General features: G+C 48.4%; 1 protein-coding gene across 1 annotated transcript in view; it reads left to right on the top strand.

The window, feature by feature from the left end:
* stpg4 (sperm-tail PG-rich repeat containing 4) overlaps positions 1–20,113 on the top strand; it is a 111,403-nt gene that overhangs the window by 32,660 nt on the left and 58,630 nt on the right. Inside the window, exons 4-5 of the mRNA XM_038819472.1 lie at positions 5,924–5,985; positions 14,748–14,835. Coding sequence (XP_038675400.1) covers positions 5,924–5,985; positions 14,748–14,835 — 150 coding nt within the window. The remainder of the gene's footprint in view (positions 1–5,923; positions 5,986–14,747; positions 14,836–20,113) is intronic.

The raw sequence follows: 20,113 nt of genomic DNA, 5'->3' as shown, positions 1-20,113 counted from the left end.
CAGTCCTGACCTCCTCAATGGAGTAGGGTAGGTTGCGGGTCTTAATGAAATGGTAGAAGCGGGCTACCCCTGGATGGCAGAGGTCCGCGTGGAGGGTGCGGAGGCGGTCTACCTGCGCGCTGGCACAGGTACCGCGGGACAGGGCATCAGGAGGCTCGTTGAGCTTCCCAGGACGATACAAGATATCGTAGTTGTACGTGGACAACTTGATCCGCCACCGCAAGATCTTGTCGTTTTTGATCTTGCCCCGCTGTGCATTATCGAACATAAAGGCCACTGACCGCTGGTCTGTGAGGAGGGTGAATCTCCTGCTGGCCAGATAGTGCCTCCAATATCGCACAGCTTCAACTATGGCCTGTACCTCCTTTTCCACCAAGGAATGGCGGAGTTCGGAAGCGTGGCGTGTCCGGGAAAAGAAGGCCACGGGTCTGCCCGCTTGGTTCAGGGTGGCCGCCAGAGCTACGTCAGACCCGTCACTCTCGACCTGGAATGGGAGGGACTCGTCGATAGCACGCATCATGGCCCTTGCAATGTCTGCTTTGATGCGGCTAAAGGTCTGGCGGGCCTCCATCGACAGTGGAAACATGGTGGATTGGATGAGGGGGCGGGCTTTGTCGGCGTAGTTCGGGACCCACTGAGCATAATAAGAAAAGAAGCCCAGATAGCGTTTGAGGGCTTTGAGGGAGTTGGGGAGAGGGAGTTCCGTTAGGGGGCGCATGCATTCGGGGTCGGGGCCTATCACTCCGTTACGCACTACGTAGCCGCGAATGGCTAGACGGTCGGTGCTAAACATGCACTTATCCTTATTGTATGTGAGGTTAAGGAGTTTTGCGGTACGGGGAAATTTTTGGAGGTTGGTGCCATGGTCCTGCTGGTCGTGGCCGCAGATGGTGACATTGTTGAGATACGGGAAGGTTGTCCGTAAACCGTGTTGGTCAACCATTCGGTCCATCTCCCGTTGGAAGACCGAGACCCCATTTGTGACACCGAATGGAACCCTTAGAAAGTGGTAGAGTCGCCCATCCGCTTTGAACGCAGTGTACTTTCGGTCACTCGCGCGGATGAGGAACTGGTGGTAGGCGGACTTAAGGTCCACCGTGGAGAAGACTTTGTACTTCGCGATCCTGTTAACCAGGTCGGAGATACGGGGGAGAGGATACGCGTCCAGCTGCGTAAACCTGTTGATGGTCTAACTGTAGTCAATGACCATCCGGTTTTTCTCTCCAGTCCTAACCACCAGCACTTGGGCTCGCCAGGGACTGTTGCTGGCCTCAATGACTCCTTCCTTCAGCAAACTCCTTCCTTCTCCCATGGAGTATTCACTGGTGGGGTCCTCCGTGCCGACCCAAGATGGTGGTGTCCGTCGGCCACACGTGAAGTTGGGTCCCAAAATGGCGGCGCCCAGGGCCCGCACGTAGAGTCGGGGCCCCAAAATGGCGGCGCCCGTGGCTCGCACGTGGACCCGGGGCCCCAAAATGGTGGCGCCCGGGGTCCACACGTGACGTCAGGGCCCCAAAATGGTGGTGTCCGTGGGTCACTCGTGGTGGCTGGGAGTGGGGGCAGAGAGGTCTGTGGGCCGCCTGGGGCCTTGGGGGGGCGCGGGGGGGATGATCCGCGGTCGCTGCGCGGAACAGCAGCAACCGACCTGGACTGGCAGACCACAGAGTAGTGGCCCTTTTTCCCGCAGCTCTTGCAGACTGCGGAGCGGGCTGGACAGCGCGGGCGGGGGTGCTTGGCCTGGCCACAGAAATAACAGCGGGGCCCCGTGGGCTTATCGGGGTGTCCCGAAGCGCAGGCCTGGGGGGGGTCGGAATCGGCAGGGGTGAGGGGAGGTGCGTGCCAAGTTGCCCAAGGGGTCGCCGCGTGGCCGGGGGCATATGCGCAGGCGTTTCGGTCGGCAACCTCCAGGGTGGATGTGAGGGTCCGTGCCTCAATGAGGCTCAAAGTGTCCTTCTCTAGGAGCCGCTGGCGTATCCGAGAGGATTGCATGCCTGCGACAAAGGCATCCCTGATTAGCAGTTCAGTGTGATCTGCCGCGGTAACTTGCGGGCAGGCGCAATTTCTCCCCAGGATAATGAGGGCTCGATAAAACTCATCAAGGGACTCACCGGGGAACTGTTGCCTTGTTGCCAGGAGGTGCCGCGCGTAGACTTGGTTTACAGGCCTGAGAAAATGTCCTTTCAGGAGATCCGTGGCTGCGTCATAGTCCTGTTCATCCTCTATCATCGAATAAACGGCGGTGCCCACGCACGAGTGGAGGATGTGGAGTTTCTGCTCCTTTGTTGGTTGATTGTCTGTAGTGGTGAGGTAACTATTGAAGCACACCAGCCAATGTTTAAAAGTTGCTGACGCGTTTGTAGCATGCGGGCTGACGTGGAGGCAGTCTGGTTTGATCCGAAGCTTCATTTCCAAATTCTAGTTCATTAAATTGGACTCGAGTCGTGAAGAAGTTCCAAATATCAGGCTTTAATGAACTAGTTGTGTGCCCGGCAGTCGACTTACAGAGAGAGGCCGACTGCCGGCTGCTACGGGTTCTTATACCCCGCCTCGTAGGAGGGGCTACCGACCTCTCAGCCAATCGGCGAGCAGTCACATGACTGACCTCAGCCAATTGGCAGATAGACACATGACCTACCTGAGCCAATGGGCAGCGAGTCCTCTGCACCAATGGCAGCACTACTCTGAGGTACCGTAAACCTCCTAGTCATACCACCACAGCCTCCAATAGACACGCTTCCACCAGCAACCGTGTGAGCCCGGCCTGTTGTGCCGCAGGTGGATGTGCAATGGAGGGTTAGTGTGCATGCGGGTGGGGTGAGGGTGGTTGGTGTTGGGTGGGTTGGGCGAGGGTGGTAGGCTGGTGGCGTAGTGTGCACTCTGTGCCCATACTCAGCAATTCCCACACCCCCCTAGCCCGTGAACCGGGCGGCTATCAATCTGTCTCGTGCCCGCTGGCCCAGCCGGTAACGGTGGGCAGACTCCCGTCCATGTCCAGCCCGCCTGTCCTGACCATTGCCCCCAACCTTCTCATCTGGGGAAGTCTACGCTTCATCTTGCTGCTCCACCCCTTCCCCCTCCCTTTCCTGCAGCACATCGCCCCTCTGCTGGGCTATGTTGTGCAGGACGCAGCAGACCACAATGATCCGGCCGACCCGATCTGATGGGTACAGGAGGGGCCCCTCCAGAGTGGTTCAGGCACCTGAAGCGCATATTCAGCAGCCCAAAGCACCTCTCTGTCAAACCCCTGGTCGCTGCATGGGCATCATTATAGCGGTTCTCCGCAAATGTGTGTGGCCTCCATATAGGCGTCATCAGCCACGGCCGCAACGGGTAAGCCCTGTCGCCCAGCAACCAGCCCCTCAGCCGGGGGGGGGAGGGGGGGGGGGGGGGGGGAGGCGACCCTCGAGCGTGGTGGGGATGAAAGATTGCGCCAATAGGGATGAGTCATGTGCACTGCCTGGGTACCAGGCGCAGACGTGCAGGGTCCTCATGCGGTAGTCACAGACCATCCTGCACGTTCATGGTATAGGTCCCCTTCCTATTCGTGAACACGGCCCTGTTATCCGCAGGTGGGCGCATGGCGATGTGCATCCCATCGATCGCCCCCTGAACCATGGGCAAGCTGGCCACAGCAGCGAAGCCCGCTGCCCAGGCATCCTGGCTGGCCCGGTCCACAGGGAACTGGATGTAGCGGTCCGCAATGGCATACAGGGCGTCTGTCACTGCACAGATGTGCCGGTGCACCAACGCCTGGGAGATGCCGATCAGGTCCTCATTCGGCCCCTGAAATGACCCCGTGGCATAAAAGTTCAGGGTCACCGTAACCTTGACAGCCACGGGGAGAGGGTGTCCTCCCCCAGTGCCACGCGGTGCCAGGTGTGCCATCAGGTGGCTGATATGGACTACTGTGTCCCGGCTCATGCGGAGTATCCTCCTGCATGCCCGGTCCATGAGTTCCTGGTACGACGAGTGTGGCCGGTACACACGGGACCTCGTCGGGCGTCTCCATCGCCGTGGCACCACCACCACCTCTTCCTCCTTCTCCTCCTCGTCCTGTCGTGCGGGCGGCCCTCCAGCCTGGGCAGCTGCCACCTGACTGCCTACGGCACGCTCCTCTAAGGTAGACTCTGCCGCCTCCTGGCACGCTCCTGCTCCAGCTTCACCATGTAGAATTGCGCACCTTTAGGGGCCAAGCCCTCACCTTTAGGGGCTAGGCCCGCGCCGCAGTGGTCTGCGTCCCGCCGGCCGGCGTGGAAGACCTTTGGCGCCACGCCAGCCGGGGCCGAAGGGACTCCGCCGGCCAGCGGAAGTCCGCGCATGCGCGGGAGCGTCAGCGGCTGCTGACATCATCCCCGCGCATGCGTAGGGGGGGGGTCACCACGTCGGCCATCGCTGAGGCTGACACGGCCGATGCGGAGGGGAAAGAGTGCCCCCACAGCACAGGCCCGCCTGCGGATCGGTGGGCCCCAATCGCGGGCTAGGCCACCATGGGGGCACCGCCCGGGGCCGGAACGCTCCGCGCCCCCCCCAGGACCCCGGAACCCGCCCGCGCCGGTTAGGGAGGTGGTTTAATTCACGGCGGCGGGACCAGCATTACAGCAGCAGGACTTCGGCCCATTGCGGGCCGGACAATTGCCGGGGGGGGGGGGGGGGGGGGGGGCGCGCTGACTGGCGCGGCGAGATTTACGCCTTCGCCGAATCTCCGGTGCTGGAGAATTCAGCGCGGGCGGGATTCACACTGCCCCCACCCAGCGATTCTGGGTCGGAGAATCCCGCCCATGATGGACCAAATGGACTCCTGTGTGTAACCATTCCATGATTTTCTATGATGCAAAAAATTGTATGTTTGACAAATTTGCAGGATTTGCCAGGAAAGAATCACAAAGAAATTATGATGTTTTAATAAACCGTATTGGTAAAGCTTCTGTGGTCAGAGAATGCACAGTTTCATAAGGACAGGAACCATAAAATCATAGAATTTACACTGCAGAAGGAGGCCATTTGGCCCATTGAGTCTGCACTGGCTTTTGGAAAGAACACCCTACTTAAGCCCACGCATCCACCCGGTACCCATTACCCAGTAACCCCACCTAATCTTTTGTACAATAAGGGGCAATTTTAGCATAGCCAATCCACCTAACCTGTACATCTTTGGACTGTGGAGGTAACCGGAGCACCCGGAGTAAACCCACGCAGACACGGGGAGAAAGTGCAAACTCCACACAGTCACCCGAGGCCGGATTTGAACCCGGGACCCTGGAGCTGTGAGGCAGCATTGCTATCCACTGTGCCGCCATGCAGAACATTGCACCGTGGAAAATAGAATTGATGTGTTTTTCCCTTTAAGTGTAATTCTGAATGTTAAGGTCACTTACAAGTCAGGTTGAAGATGAAAACCCCTTGTTTGTTTGATTAACATGTCAATTAACAAATGGAGACACTGGATCTTGTCCGTCCTTTTTGAGAGGGATCTGAAAAGCACAGCATGCCAAGATTGCTTTGCGTCTGTGAGAGTAGGAGGTAAATTATTCAAGCTGTGAGTAGCTCTATTTAAAAAGTTTAACCTATCCTACATTAGCAGCTAACTTGAAGCAATCTAATTGTTTTATTTTGTGGTTTGCCTTATGCTGCAGCTATTGAGAAAACAGAAAGCAGGATTGTGTTGGGAGTCAGACACTGAAAACGAATAACTTTTAACTCGTAAATTTGCCTAGATTAAAGTAAATTTGCCTAGATTAAAGTAAATTTGCCTACGATTAAGAATGAGACAGAAACATTGCAGGATTTACAGGAGTGTGTGATAACAGATGCTATACATAAAAAAGATAGATAGTGTACAGATGAGAGAAATGAATACGGAATTCTATGTTACTAAATGCATGATGATTTTGTAAAGATTTATTTTATCAAAAATCTTTTCCAGAGCACCTTAACTGCAACATCTCACAACCTCAAAACTCCTGTGTTCGGAAAGTCGACAGCCAAGTAAGTGTGAGGGCAGTCTTATGATAACACATCTAATCAAACAAAATGCAGCAGCAGTCTGATTTTAGTTCAATCAAACTTTGTTTTAATCTAATACGTTCTCATTCCGATGCTCTTATCTTTCAGAAGGCGCTTATATTTTATTCAGCTCTGTGTATCTTTCCTTGAGGTTGCCGCCAATCAGGGTGTAATTCTCACTCATGTTGGTGGGTCCTATTCCAGACCCTCTCCACCAATGCTGTTCTTCTAAGACCAATGCGGCTCGCTCTCACAATTGGTATCTTGTTAGGTGAATTGGACATTCTGAATTCTGCCTCTGTGTACCCGAACAGGCGTCAGAATGTGACGATTAGCGGATTTTCACATTAATGTCATTGCAGTGTTAATGTAAGCCTACGTGTGACAATAATAAAGATTATTGTTAAGTGAAATTGGTAACAAAAGATCTGCACATAACCACCTAAGACATATATTTAGCTATGTCCAGTCCATTGTAAATACTTCTTTGTGGTGGATCTTTCATGGCATTTCATACCTGGTATAAGAGGTTGTGTTTTTGGAGGGGTAGTGTGGTGTAGTCTGGAGGTCGAAGAGGAGCCGCTTAGAAGCCTTGAGAAAAAGGTTTATAAGATACCATTTTGAAGTAAGTGTTGTCAAATTGTTAGTGGAAAAATAAGTAATTAACTTGGGTGGGATTTTCCGTCCCAGGACACCCGGATTGTGTTCCACGATGGACAGAAAATCGGGCGACGGGGAAAAATCAGGATCGGCACCCGAATGCGATTCTCCGCCCGCCTCCCTCACAGTGTGAACAAGATGCACGATACGCACCAGTGGAGGGATATAAATAAATGCATATGGGTCTTAATGACCCATATGCATCTATTTAGCGGCCTGGTGCCCAATGCTTCAGCCTTCCCTGATTCTCCGGTGCCTGTGGCCAGGAACACATAGGCACGGATCACTTGGCGTCTCTACCAGCGTGTCCCTGGTGTGGTGGATCTTGCCAGGGACACGCTGGTAGAGACCATCCTAGCGCATCTGAGCGCCACTCTCCCCCCAACAATGCACTGCCTCTCCATGATGGACCCCCCCCCCCCCCTCACCCGGAACCCCTGTAATAGTGGGACACCCCCAGAACCCCTGTAATAGGGGGAATCTCCAAGGGACCCCCTCCCCCCACAGGGATCTCCTCATTAGGGGAACCTCCACAGGGACCCCTGCATCAAGGCACCTCTCCCACAGTCTCCTCCCTGGCACAGGCCCCTTCCCAGAAAAGAGACCCCTGACTGGAAGCTAGAGAGCAGTCCAGACAGGACCAGCGAGAGGAATTACAGCTGGAACACTTACCTTGAAGCTCCACATGCCCATTCCTCAAAGGTGAACATCTGTGACCTGTGTCTTGTTTCCACAGATCCATTAGCTGCAAGCCATTCATAGCTTTCTAATAGTGCTCTGTGATTGACAGCTTCCATAAACTATCTGAAGCTTTGATTCATTAATCTCCTTTCATGATTCAGTGGCCTAAGTGGTGGAACCCCAATGTTTCTAAACATTGACTACATCAAAGAGAGGTAAGTGCAGTGAAATCACACATTGAATGGTTGGACTGCACCTAGTGCTTGGAACACACTTACCTCTCTTTGATGGATGCACTCACTGCCGGCCTGGGGGCCTTGCTATTGGGTCACCCACTCAACATGGTGGCTCGATAGCAGGATTCCCTGAGAATCATTCATATTCTAAGCCATGCATAAATCTGCATAGTGTTGAACACTGAATTGCTTACCGGTTTGCGCTCCCAGGGGGATCACAAACTAGTTGTAATCAGCTCCGGCAGGAGAACATAGGGCTGGATTCTCCGATGGCCGACGCCAAAATTGCGTTCGGCGATCAGCCGGAGAATGTGTTTTTACGCTGGAATCGGGGGCGGCGGTGTTTTTCCGATGATCCGCCCCCTCCAAACGGCATACTCGAGGAGTAGGCCTCACGCCGTCGGGACGGCCTCTGGACGTTACCTGAGGCCCTCCCCAGATGCTCCGCCCCAATGGGCCGAGTCCAGCGCCGCCACAGTTGGGTGGAGCAGTTCCGCTGGCAGGGGTGGCTTCGGCGGGGGCTGGGGGGGAACTGGTGGGGGGTGGTCCGGGGATGGTGAGGGGAGTTACATTGGTTTTTCAGTTTTTTGGCAGGCCATGTTGTACAACGCAGCGTTTGCCATGCGCATGTGTGGTCACGGACCAGGCCATTCTGCGGCCGTATCCACAGGTTAAGCCAGGGACTTTACGTAGCGTGGCTGCTAGCCTCCATACCATGCGGTGGATTGGTGCGGGCATGGCGCAAACTTTTTGGTTGTAAGACCAGATGGATCTTGCGGGCATAGCTGCAGAATCAGAGAATCCAGCCCTTTCAACCGGTATCAGTGTATAACTTTCCAGTGTCGCTGGATCAAACTTTTACTATATTACTGGAACTTTCGAATGTCACGGGGACAGAATATCATGAGCGCATTGGAGCAAACTTTCACAGTGCCACAGGGGCAAACCTTTAATATTGTCACATGTAGAGAGTTCAATACAACAGACAACCTCTGACCAGCAATTCAACAAAATAACAACTGAAAGAGACTAATAATGTGAAAGATATTTGTCATTTTAACATTGAAAGACTGAGACAACTTAGTAAGGGAACAATAAATCCAATTTTGGCATTGAACCATTAAAAAGACAATAAAAAAGTGTCCAATTTGATCATCCTTTCAGCCAATCTGAACTTTTCAATTCTTAGTCTCATTTTTTATAGAATGTGTCATTGACCAGAAGTGACATGTGGCCTTTAAAATGTTAGTGATAAAATCTTGTTTTACATAAGCTTAATGATTGACAGTGATTATATGCCTGCTCTGCTTGTATTACTTCTGAGAAATATTTTTGGCTGCTTGCAAGTACATGACAATTTTCCTTATATTAGTGTTTCTAAGCATGGCAGACAGTTGGCAGTAACTATTAAGTGCTATCTTCCTGGCTTCATCAAAAATATAACTGCTGCTCTGTGCAGAGGTTGAGCACTTTGTGAAATAAAGTTTTCATTTAATTTTTATGTCATTATTATTGTACGTTACATTTTAAAAATTGATTATTGGTTATATTTTATCCAATAGCAATAAATGCTGCCTAGACAGTGACACCTACATCCAATGAATGAATACATAAAGCAAAATCAAATAGTGCATCCACAATTAAACATCCCAGTCATATGAGTTGAATTTTCTAGTTTTTTGACCTTGACCTTATGGCTCAGATTTCGCGGTCAGCTGAAAAGTGATCGCACTCCTTGCTGACGTTGAAGACAATTTCCCGCAAATTTCTTTCGATTACTGTCATGTAGGTTTCTTCTTTAAGATGTCACTTTGAATTTGCCACCAAGTCAAGGGGTTCTCCTGCCATCCAGCAATAGTGATGCCATCAAGCAGCCAATCATATTGAATGATTCTGACGGACAGCAAACAAGGAAGTAAAAAGAACTGAAATACTCACTTCTAATTAAACTTTTACGGCAAGTTAAAGAAGTCATTGGAATATGGGATTAATGTAGATACTGAAATCTCTACAACAAATTTATTTAAAAAAATGATATGTGAATTGTTCATAATGGAGGAATTTATGATTCAGCAAATAAATTATTTTTCAAGTATAGTGAGGCTATTCAACAGTAATTATGAACTTAATAATACTGTTAAATGTATATCTCTTCAATAAGAGGTTGCTTTATCAAGAGCTTTTAATAAGGCTAATAGCTTAAAAGGGCATGTTTTCAACATTCAGCGATTTCTAACTGAAGTCGAGGGTACAACAGTGCACCCAATGGAAAGCATAGAATCATTAACATCATTGGATTGGATTTGTTTATTGTCACGTGTACCGAGGTACAGTGAAAAGTATTTTTCTGCGAGCAGCTCAACAGATCATTAAGTACATGAAATGAAAAGGAAATAAAAGAAAATACATAATAGGGAAACACAAGGTATACAATGTAACTACATAACACCGGCATCGGATGAAGCATACAGGGGTGCAGTGTTAATGAGGTCAGTCCATAAGAGAGTCGTTTAGGAGTCTGGTAACAGCGGGGAAGAAGTTGTTTTTGAGTCTGTTTGTGCGTGTTCTCAGACTTCTGTATCTCCTGCCCAATGGAAGAAGTTGGAAGAGTGAGTAAGCCCAGGTGGGAGGGATCCTTGATTATGCTGCCCGCTTTCCCCCCGGCAGCGGGAGGTGTACATGGAGTCAATGGATGGGAGGCAGATTTGTGTGATGGACTGGGTGGAGTTCATGACTCTCTGAAGTTTCTTGTGGTCCTGGGCCGAGCAGTTGCCATACCAGGCTGTGATGCAGTCAGATAGGATGCTTTCTATGGTGCATCTGTAAATGTTGGTGAGAGATAATGTGGACACGCTGAATTTCCTTAGTTTCCTGAGGAAGTATAGGCGCTGTTGTGCTTTCTTGGTGGTAGCATCAATGTGGGTGGACCAGGACAGATTTTTGGAGATTTTGGAGAAATTCCCCTAGGAATTTGAAACTGCTAACCATCTCCAGCTCAGCCTCGTTAATGCTGACAGGGCTGTGTACAGTACTTTGCTTCCTGAAGTCAATGACCAGGTCTTTAGTTTTGCTGGCATCGAGGGAGAGATTGTTGTCGCTGCACCACTCTACTATGTTCTTTATCTCCCTCCTGTATTCTGACTCGTCGTTATTCGAGATCCGGTGTGTGTGTATAGGGAGTAGAGTAGGGGGATAAGTACGCAGTCTTGCGGGGCCCTGGTATTGAGGACTATTGTGGAGGAGATGTTGTTGTTTATTCTTACTGATTGTGGTCTGAGGGTCAAGAAGTCTAGGATCCAGTTGCAGAGTGAGGAGCCAAGTACTACGTTTTGGAGCTTTGATATGAGTTTGGCTGGGATTATGGTATTGAAGGCAGAGCTGTAGTCAATGAATAGGAGTCCTTGTTGCCGAGATGCTCCAGGGATGAGTGTAGGGCCAGGAAAATGGCATCTGCTGTGGACCGGTTGTGGTAGTATGCAAATTGCCGTGGATCAAGGTGTTCTGGGAGTATGGAGGTGATGCACTTCATGACCAACCTTTCAAAGCACTTCATTACGACTGAAGTCAGGGCATTTGCTAGACGGCAGGTGGAGGGATTCCCTGCGCTCCCCGCGAGGGGGGTGAGTGACAGGGTGCTCTCGGGGGTCTGGGTCGGGGAGGGGAAGATATCCGATATCTACAAGCTTATGCAGGAGGTGGAAGAGGCGTCAGTAGAGGAGCTGAAAACGAAGTGGGAGGGGGAACTGGGGGAACAGATCGAAGACGGGACATGGGCTGATGCCCTGGAGAGGGTAAATTCTTCCTCCTCGTGTGCGCGGCTTAGCCTCATTCAATTCAGGGTGCTGCATAGGGCCCACATGACTGGGACGAGGATGAGTAGGTTCTTTGGGGGTGAAGATAGGTGTGTCAGGTGCTCGGGGAGTCCAGCGAACCATGCCCATATGTTCTGGGCATGCCCGGCATTGGAGGAGTTCTGGAAGGGGGTGGTGAGGACGGTGTCAAGGGTGGTGGGATCCAGGGTCAAGCCAGGATGGGGACTCGCGATCTTTGGGGTTGGGGTAGAGCCGGGAGTGCAGGAGGCGAAAGAGGCCGGTGTGCTGGCCTTTGCGTCCCTAGTAGCCCGGCGAAGGATTTTGCTACAATGGAAGGACGCGAGGCCCCCAAGCGTGGAGACCTGGATCAATGACATGGCGGGCTTCATTAAGCTTGAGAAGGTCAAATTCGCCCTGAGAGGATCGGTGCAAGGGTTCTTTAAACGGTGGCAACCTTTCCTCGACTTTCTGGCTCAACGATAGGGTACTGGGACAGTAGCAGCAGCAACCCGGGGGGGGGACGTTGATTATGTTTGCTTATTTAATTTAAATTTGATTTATTTAATTTAAATTTATGGTTCTCTTGTTGGGGGGGGGGGGGGGGGGGGGGGGGGGGGGGGGGGGGGGTGGGGGGAGTGTGATACATGTGATGTTACGGTTAGGGGGAATTGTGGGTGTTATGGGGCTGTTAGTTGCATATTACTGCTTGTTGCTATACTTGTTGTTATATTTTTATATTTTCTGTAAAAAATTCCAATAAAAATTATTTAAAAAAAAAAAGGAGGCTGGCCCTTTGTTCTCCAGCATTTAGGAGGTTGTGAGCTGATCTCAAACATACAAAATCCTTACAGGTTTTGACTGGGTGGGTGCAGGTGGCCATGGATTTCGACCCAATCTCATAATAAGAGGTAGGCCATTTAGGACTGAGATGAGGAGGAATTTCTTCACTCGCAGTCTGGTGAATCTTTGGAATTCTCTACCCAGGGTACTGTGGAAACTCAGTCATTGGCTGGGATCTTCAGGTCCTGCTGGCAGGACCTTCTGGCCCCACCGAAGTCAGTCTCTCGTGGTGGGTTCCCCAACAGCATGGCCAGTGAACAATGCAAATGACGGGACTGGAAGATCCAATGGCAGCCAATGGGAAGCCAACCCGCCACAGTGGGGGCAGGACCAGAAGATCCCAGCCGTTGACTACATTCAAGACAGTGATCTTTTTAAAAAATAAATTTAGAATAACCAATTCATTGTTTTCCAATTAAGGGGCAATTTAGCATGGCAATCCACCTACCCTGCACATCTTTGGCTTGTGAGGGCGAAACCCACGCAGACACGGGGAGAACGTGCAAACTCCACATGGATAGTGACCCAGTGCTGGGATCGAACCTGGGACCTCGGTGCCGTGAGACAGCAGTGTTAACCACTGTGCCAGTGTGCTGCCCCATTCAAAGGAGCGATCAATGGTTTTCTAGATATTAAAGATATCAAGGGATATGGGGATAGGGTGGGGAAAATGGTATTGAAGATTAGACTTGATTTAGTTGAAAAGCGGAGTAGGCTCAACGGGCCAAATGGCCTGTTCCTGCCCCAATTCCCTATATTCCTGTCTTTACTGTAGACCGTACTATTTTAACAAAGAACCTCAGATGTATTTGGGATGTAAGTTGTTTTATTCAGTTATGGAATTATGCTGATGTGGAATAGTGGAACAATTTGTCCTCCACCATTGCGGCCTGGGTCATCAGGATTCCCAATCCGAATTATTTTTTTTAAAAATATTTTTTATTCTCCTTTTTCACATTTTCTCCCAAATTTACACCCAACAATAAACAAAAATCAATAACAAATGTAATGTCAATCCCCATATCAATAACAATGAACCCATCCTCCCACCAAACCCCCAGACATTAGCCTGCATGTTAACATAAACAAATTACAAAAAGGAATTAGGAATCGCCCATAGTCACCATTAACACATACAGTCCCCCCCCCCCCCCCCCCCCCCCCCGGAATATGGCCTCCCAGGGGCCCCGAGTCCAGTTTCATGTGCACCACGCACACTTTCGAGATTACCCTAAAAACCTCCTTCCAGTAATCCTCCAGCTTTGGACAGGACCAAAGCATGAACGTGGTTTGCGGTCCCCCTCCGTTCACACACATCTTCTACTCCCTGGAAGAGCCGGCTCATCTTCTCCAGTCCCCCTGTCGTCAGCACCTCCTCCAGCAATGTGGAAGCCGGCTCTACTGGGAAGCTCTGTACCTCCTTTCTGGCAAAGTCTCGAACCTGCATGTATCTAAATATTTTCCCCTGCTCCAGTCCATACTTCGCTCCCAGCTCCTTCAATCCCGCAAAACGACCCCCAAGAAACAAATCTTTTAGTGTTCTAATTCCTTTCTCCTCCCATCTGCGAAAATTTCCATCCCACTTCCCTGGCTCAAATCCCCCGAATCGACATTTCCCATGACCCTGCCCCCAACCTGGTACTGTCGAAACTGCCTCCAAATTCTCAACGAAGCTATTACTACTGGACTCCCTGAGTATCTCCCCGGGGCCGTCTGGAGCGGCGCTGTCACTAGCGCTTTCAATCCCGACCCCCTACCTAAACTCTCCTCCATTCTGACCCATTGGGAGTCAACCCCTCTTACCCAGCTCCGCACCTTCTCCACATTTGCCGCCCGTTAATAATACATCAGGTTTGGAAGACCCAAACCCCCTGCCTGCCTTCCACTCTGGAGTAGCACCTTTTTAATTCTGGCCACCTTCCCTCCCCATATGAACGAGGTAATTACCCCTTCAATCTCTCTAAAAAATGCCTTTGACAGGAAAATCGGCAGACATTGAAAAATAAACAGGAATTGCAGCAGCACATTCATTTTACCCGACCCGCCAGTGACAGAAGGAGACCATCCCACCTTGGCAGATCGGCTTTCACTCTCCCCACCAAACTAGAAATGTACCTACGGAGCCCCCCCCCCCCCCCCCCCCAATCTTGAGCAACCTGCTCCCCCAGGTATCTAAAGTGAGTCCCTGCCTTACAGAATGCCAGCCACCCCACCCTTTCCCCCACCCCTGGCCGAGACACCACAAAATATTCACACTTGTCAAGATTTAATTTGTACCCTGAGAAAGACCCAAACACCCGAAGCAGCTCCAGTATTCCCCCTATCGACACACTCGGTTCCGACAGGTATAATAACAAGTCATCTGCATATAAGGACACCCTCTGCTCTATTCCCCCCCCCCCCCCCCCCCCCCCTCCGCTACACTATCCCTTTTCCATACCCCTGAACTTCCTGATCTGAATTATATCAGTGTAACATCCTGCAGTTTATTCATTATTCTGTCCATTTCTTGTAGGCTTGGTAAAGTCGATTTCCTTTCATCGTTTAGCCAGGGTAATTTTCGGTCTTCTGTGAAGAGGTTTCCAACCATTTACTTTGTGCCTGTAAGTACCGAGTAGTCATTATCAGCAAATTGTAAGAATGATGGGTTGTAAGCTGGGCTAAATGTTTACTTTATTGAAGTCTATATCAGTCTGTTGTTCCCTCGAGTCGATTTGTCTGGTTGTAATTTGTAATTTAGAATTCTCTTTCTCAGAAACAAGTGGAGGCTGGGTCATTGAATACCTTCAAGGATGAGTTCAGTGTTTGATAGACAAGGGAGTCGAGGATTATGGGTCAAGTAGATTAGCCATGATCTTATTGATGGAGGAGCAGGGTCGATGGGCTGAAGGGCTCTTATTTCTTGCATTGTTATGTGGCACTGGACTATATTAGGCATGAACACGGTAGCATGGTGGTTAGCATAAATGCTTCACAGCTCCAGGGTCCCAGGTTCGATTCCCGGCTGGGTCACTGTCTGTGTGGAGTCTGCACGTCCTCCCCGTGTGTGCGTGGGTTTCCTCCGGGTGCTCCGGTTTCCTCCCACAGTCCAAAGATGTGCGGGTTAGGTGGATTGGCCATGCTAAATTGCCCGTAGTGTAAGGTTAATGGGGGGATTATTGGGTTACGGGTATAGGGTGGATACGTGGGTTTGAGTAGGGTGATCATTGCTCGGCACAACATCGAAGGCCGAAGGGCCTGTTCTGTGCTGTACTGTTCTGTGTTCTATGTTCTATGAACGGTTGAAATGCACTTAATATGACAATGATCGCAGGGGCATTTATTATTTTCTTAGGGTGGAATCTTAACAGCTTTAAAATGTTTCTGCTATCAGGACCATAAGCAGATCATAACCAGGCTGGTGTCCTGATCTTATAGGAGACAGCCCATTGAAAAGGCGGCCTCTGCAATCGCCATCCCAATTAAGAATGATGGGTGGGCTCAATAGGTGGGACACCCAATCAGAGAGCTAATAGCTCTGGATGGCTGATAGCCCCACTGGGAGAGGTAGACCGTGCTGAGGTAGTTAGGGGACCATGAAGGTGCCACAGAATGGAAGCATCTCTCAAGTTTGAGAATTTGAAAATAAAGAATGGTCATGGTTGACAAGCCACCATTATGCCGGGAGAACACTGCCACAGAATAGCTTTGGCTACAGTGGCTTTATAATGGGGGCGGATTGAGGAGGGACTGATGACCCTCCAGCCTGCTGCTGGAAGAACATTGGAACATGAACAGAAATAGACCATTCTATCTGTCCAGCCAGCTCTGTGATTCAATACAACCACAGCTAATCTTGGCCAGAACGCCACTTTCCAGCAAACTCCCAAAATCCCTTGACTACTGCCAAGAGAGGAAAGATCTGCCAGCCCTATTCTGAAATATATTCAACACTGGGGCCTCAAGGTACCTGCTGGGCTTTGGCCTCTGTTGGATTCAGCAATTATAGAGGGGAGTCCTTTAAAATATTAGCTAACATGATTCCTGAAAATTACTGAATTTGTAGAATAATATGAGTAAGTTACAATTGTATGAATACTGTCCCTAGCTGTCTTAAATGTTACAAATAACATATTACATGTTCTGATATGATCTGATATGAAGATACATTCAACAAGATTGAAACAATATCTTAGCTGAGACCAGACGTGACGTAGGGAGTTTGAACATGGGACAAATATCATGGGCCACTTAATTAATTTGGGATAATTGATTAATGTCTAATTAACCAATCGTCTGTTAAGTGACTGACACTTTTCTGAACAAATCAAGGGGGTCTCAGCTGAGAATTAGAACCAATGAAACTAAGTAAAGGGCTAAATCCAGATAAGGATTCCCTTAAGAATGGGATCAAAGGCCTCTGTTGAAATGACTTTTAAAATCTGAGGTCACTTTTATCTTGAAGTTTTTGCTTCTACTTGTTCAAGGACACTTCGAGAGACACGGAGAAAGCATTTTCGAGTTAATTTCATGTGAATGTACCAAAATGTGTTTTAAGAAATAAAAGTTTGCTTGCATTTATTCAATTCTATGAAGGAGAGATAAGACAAATCTTACTGCCTCAATGGGGGGGGGGGGCACACCTACATTCACCCCTCCCCCTCTGCTGGCCCCCAATATTGGGAAGATCCCGAAAGTTGCACTAGCAACTTTCCCCCAATTGGTTCCTTAATTAGCCTATTATCCAGCACTGACCCTGCCTCCAGTGAGCTTACTATGTGGTGGGAATGGTCACAGATCTGACCGGACCCTTTATTTACAAATCTTGCTCCCAGTTCTTCCTTCAACCCCTCCTCTGCAGAGCTGATAAGATTCCGCCCACTGAGTCTGTCGATCAACCTGGTGTTGGACATGTATGGGAAGTTCAGCAGTTCATAATACAAACTGTTCCATTCCACTGGCTGAGAAAGAAGGTGTAGTAAGTGTATGTTGAGTTTAAGCATGTTCAATTTTCAAAGCAAGGGAAATCAGTTGCCTGCCGGTATTGATTATATTCCTCTTAGGAAAACAAAGGTAGTTTTAAGGGATTTGCATTTACATTGGTGAACATTAGAAATAAGGTATAGTTTTAAGTGGGTTTAATTTGATGTTTCTGTGCCTGGAAGGGTAAAGCCTATAGTTCGACTCATGCTGGACAGAAATGTTTGTATGTGTGAGGGTTGGTTTCAATTCCAACTGTGATTCTATTTTGCTTAGAGAGGGCTATGGCGTGAAGAATAAATAGAACTAGCAGGGGTTGCTTAGTGACTGGAGACCTTTGTAAGGATAAAAAAAAAGCTCAATACTTTTAGTTTTAGCTAAATGTTTTTGGCAGTTGAAGACTGCTCCTCATGGAGTAGATGTCCCTCAGCTCTGCTCGAAGAAAGACAGTATAGGATGGGATCTGTAAAGAGACAGATTTACTAAAGTACAAGTTACAGTCCAGGTAACCAGGGAATTGGGATAAGTAGAATGTTTAGGCAACTGGAGTTAAGTGAACAGAGACCAATGTATTGTTAAGAAGAATTCAAAAAAGAAGTGTTCCAAGTCACAGAGACAATTGCAGTAACCAGATTTAAAATGCGACAGCAGTCTTCAAAGGTAAACCAAATGTCTGATGCCATTTTAATGCTGTCTGGGAATTGAGAATTAAAGCAATTGTGAGCAATTTTCACAGCAGCCAAGATAAGAAATCCTAAAAGTGGTTGGTGTGAAATCCTGGACTTGATTCGCTGTTAACAGTGGAGCGGAGCTTTGTTCTAAAGTGTCATTTGGAAGCTGGGCTCAATTTCAAAATGCAAACCGCTAAGGGAAAGCATAATCATGAGAGAAGATTTTAAAGCGTGGTTTGGGAAAGTGGAGAATGGAAAAAAAGTGGAGTTTGGAAACCCTCATGCGACAACCATCTGGGGGGATTCCGAGGAGGCATTCACAAACATTCACCTTGGGTTCAGTGTGGAGACTGTATTTGTCCACAGTCATCTGATGTGCTTAAAAGGGACATTATGTTAATAATTCATAGAATTCCTACAGTGCAAAAGGAGGTCATTCGACCTATCAAGTCTGCACCTACCCTCTGAAAGAGCACCCTACCTAAACCCACTCCCCCGCCCTATCTCCGTAACCCTACTTAACCTTCGGACACTAAGGGCAATTTAACATGGCCAATCCACTGAACCTACACATTTTTGGACTGTGAGAGAAACCGGAGCACCCGGAGGAAACCCATGCAGACATGGGGAGAACATGCAAAATCCACACAGACCGTCACCCACAGCAGGAATTAAACCTGGGTCCCTGCGCTGTGAGGCAGCAATGCTAGCCGTCTTAATGTGACTATAGTACATTAATATGTACTCTGTAATCCATGTTAATCTTAAAACCCAAGTGTAATTGTTCAGCTAAGGGGAGAGGTGTATTGTATCAAAATTCAATTTTTTCATTTTTTTTTCTTGTTGTTAAAACAAGTTAATGGTCTTGTGACTCGCTTCTTCTACATTTTATAAAAGGAAATAAAAGTTGTTGAGCCAGGTTTCCAGTCTGAGATCTTCCTGTCCAGTTGTAACATCAACTGGGATCGGAACACTCCAATATGCTTTTATATTTGCGCAAAAACTAATTACAATATAGTGTCCTTGCTCCCAGAATCTAAATACATCATGAAACATCTGGAACAAATCTGCAAATGCAAACAAACTGCTAGTATCGAGCACCAAAATGAAAATGGTATGCAATTCCTACACAGAAACAGGTTTGTCAGCTCATTTTGAACAGAGACCAGATGTCACAATACCAAAATGACATAGCGAGATACAATACACACCCAGATTATTTTCCTGATAAAACTATGACATTGCAGTTGTTAATCTTGTTGTATGCTCCTGTTTCTTCCCACAAGTCCCGAAAGATGTGCTTGTTAGGTGAATTGGACATCCTGAATTCTCCATCTGTGTACCCGAACAGGCGCCGGAGTGTGGTGATTAAGGGCTTTTCACAGTAACTTGATTGCAGTGTTAATGTAAGCCTACTTGTGACAATAATAAAAATTATTATTATGACATTGTTTGTGCCCATCAATGACACTGAGTGTCTGACTATGGACCCCCTTACTGCTAGTCAGTGCTGGTTCAAACCTGGCTAAAAACAGAACAAACCCCTCAATACAGATGTGGTGAAAGGTTGCCGACCTATTCGTTACAAGCACATTTCACGCTGCTAGCATGTCTAATTTTACCCGCCCACAATCCCATTTTTATCAAAGTCACAACAAAGGATTATGAATTAGGATTTCACGCTTTATCCTCTGTATAAATTTAGGAATGCAATGCAGGAGACCAACAAAATTGAATTGACTGGGACAGAAACCAGGTTGTTACAATTCAAGTTTTTTTAACAGCAGCCTTTTCATTTTCAACATTTTAAAATCATGAGGATCGATGCTCTTAGAGATCCCATATCTAACCTCAGTTGCAATCAATTGTTTACAGACGTCCATAAAGCTCCTGATTTTGCCCCTCTGGTAAAATGAGCATCATCACAAAATGCCAATCATATTTGATGAATGTAGGAATTTCAGACCTATACTGTATTATATGTATGTAGTGCAGTAATGGTTAAAATCCTGGGTTAGTGTGTGTGTATATCTGCTGCAGGAAGATTTTTTAAAATCCTGGTTTAAAGGATAGGCAGACACTAGCTACAGAACAGATAAGACACTTTAAAAAATGAGATCATCCTTATTTCAAACCATTCTTATATGTAAAAGGACTAGCCTGATGGATTTTTGTTATGTTTTCTGGGGAGTAGATCATTTGAGATATTTAAGTGAATTCTTTGCCACTCCAGCCGAGTGTTTCTCAGCGG

This window comes from Scyliorhinus canicula, chromosome 1 (assembly GCF_902713615.1).
Source record: "Scyliorhinus canicula chromosome 1, sScyCan1.1, whole genome shotgun sequence".
Lineage (NCBI taxonomy): Eukaryota > Metazoa > Chordata > Chondrichthyes > Carcharhiniformes > Scyliorhinidae > Scyliorhinus > Scyliorhinus canicula.
The sequence above is the reverse complement of the archived record's forward strand: the minus strand, read 5'-3'. Positions and strand labels throughout refer to the sequence as shown.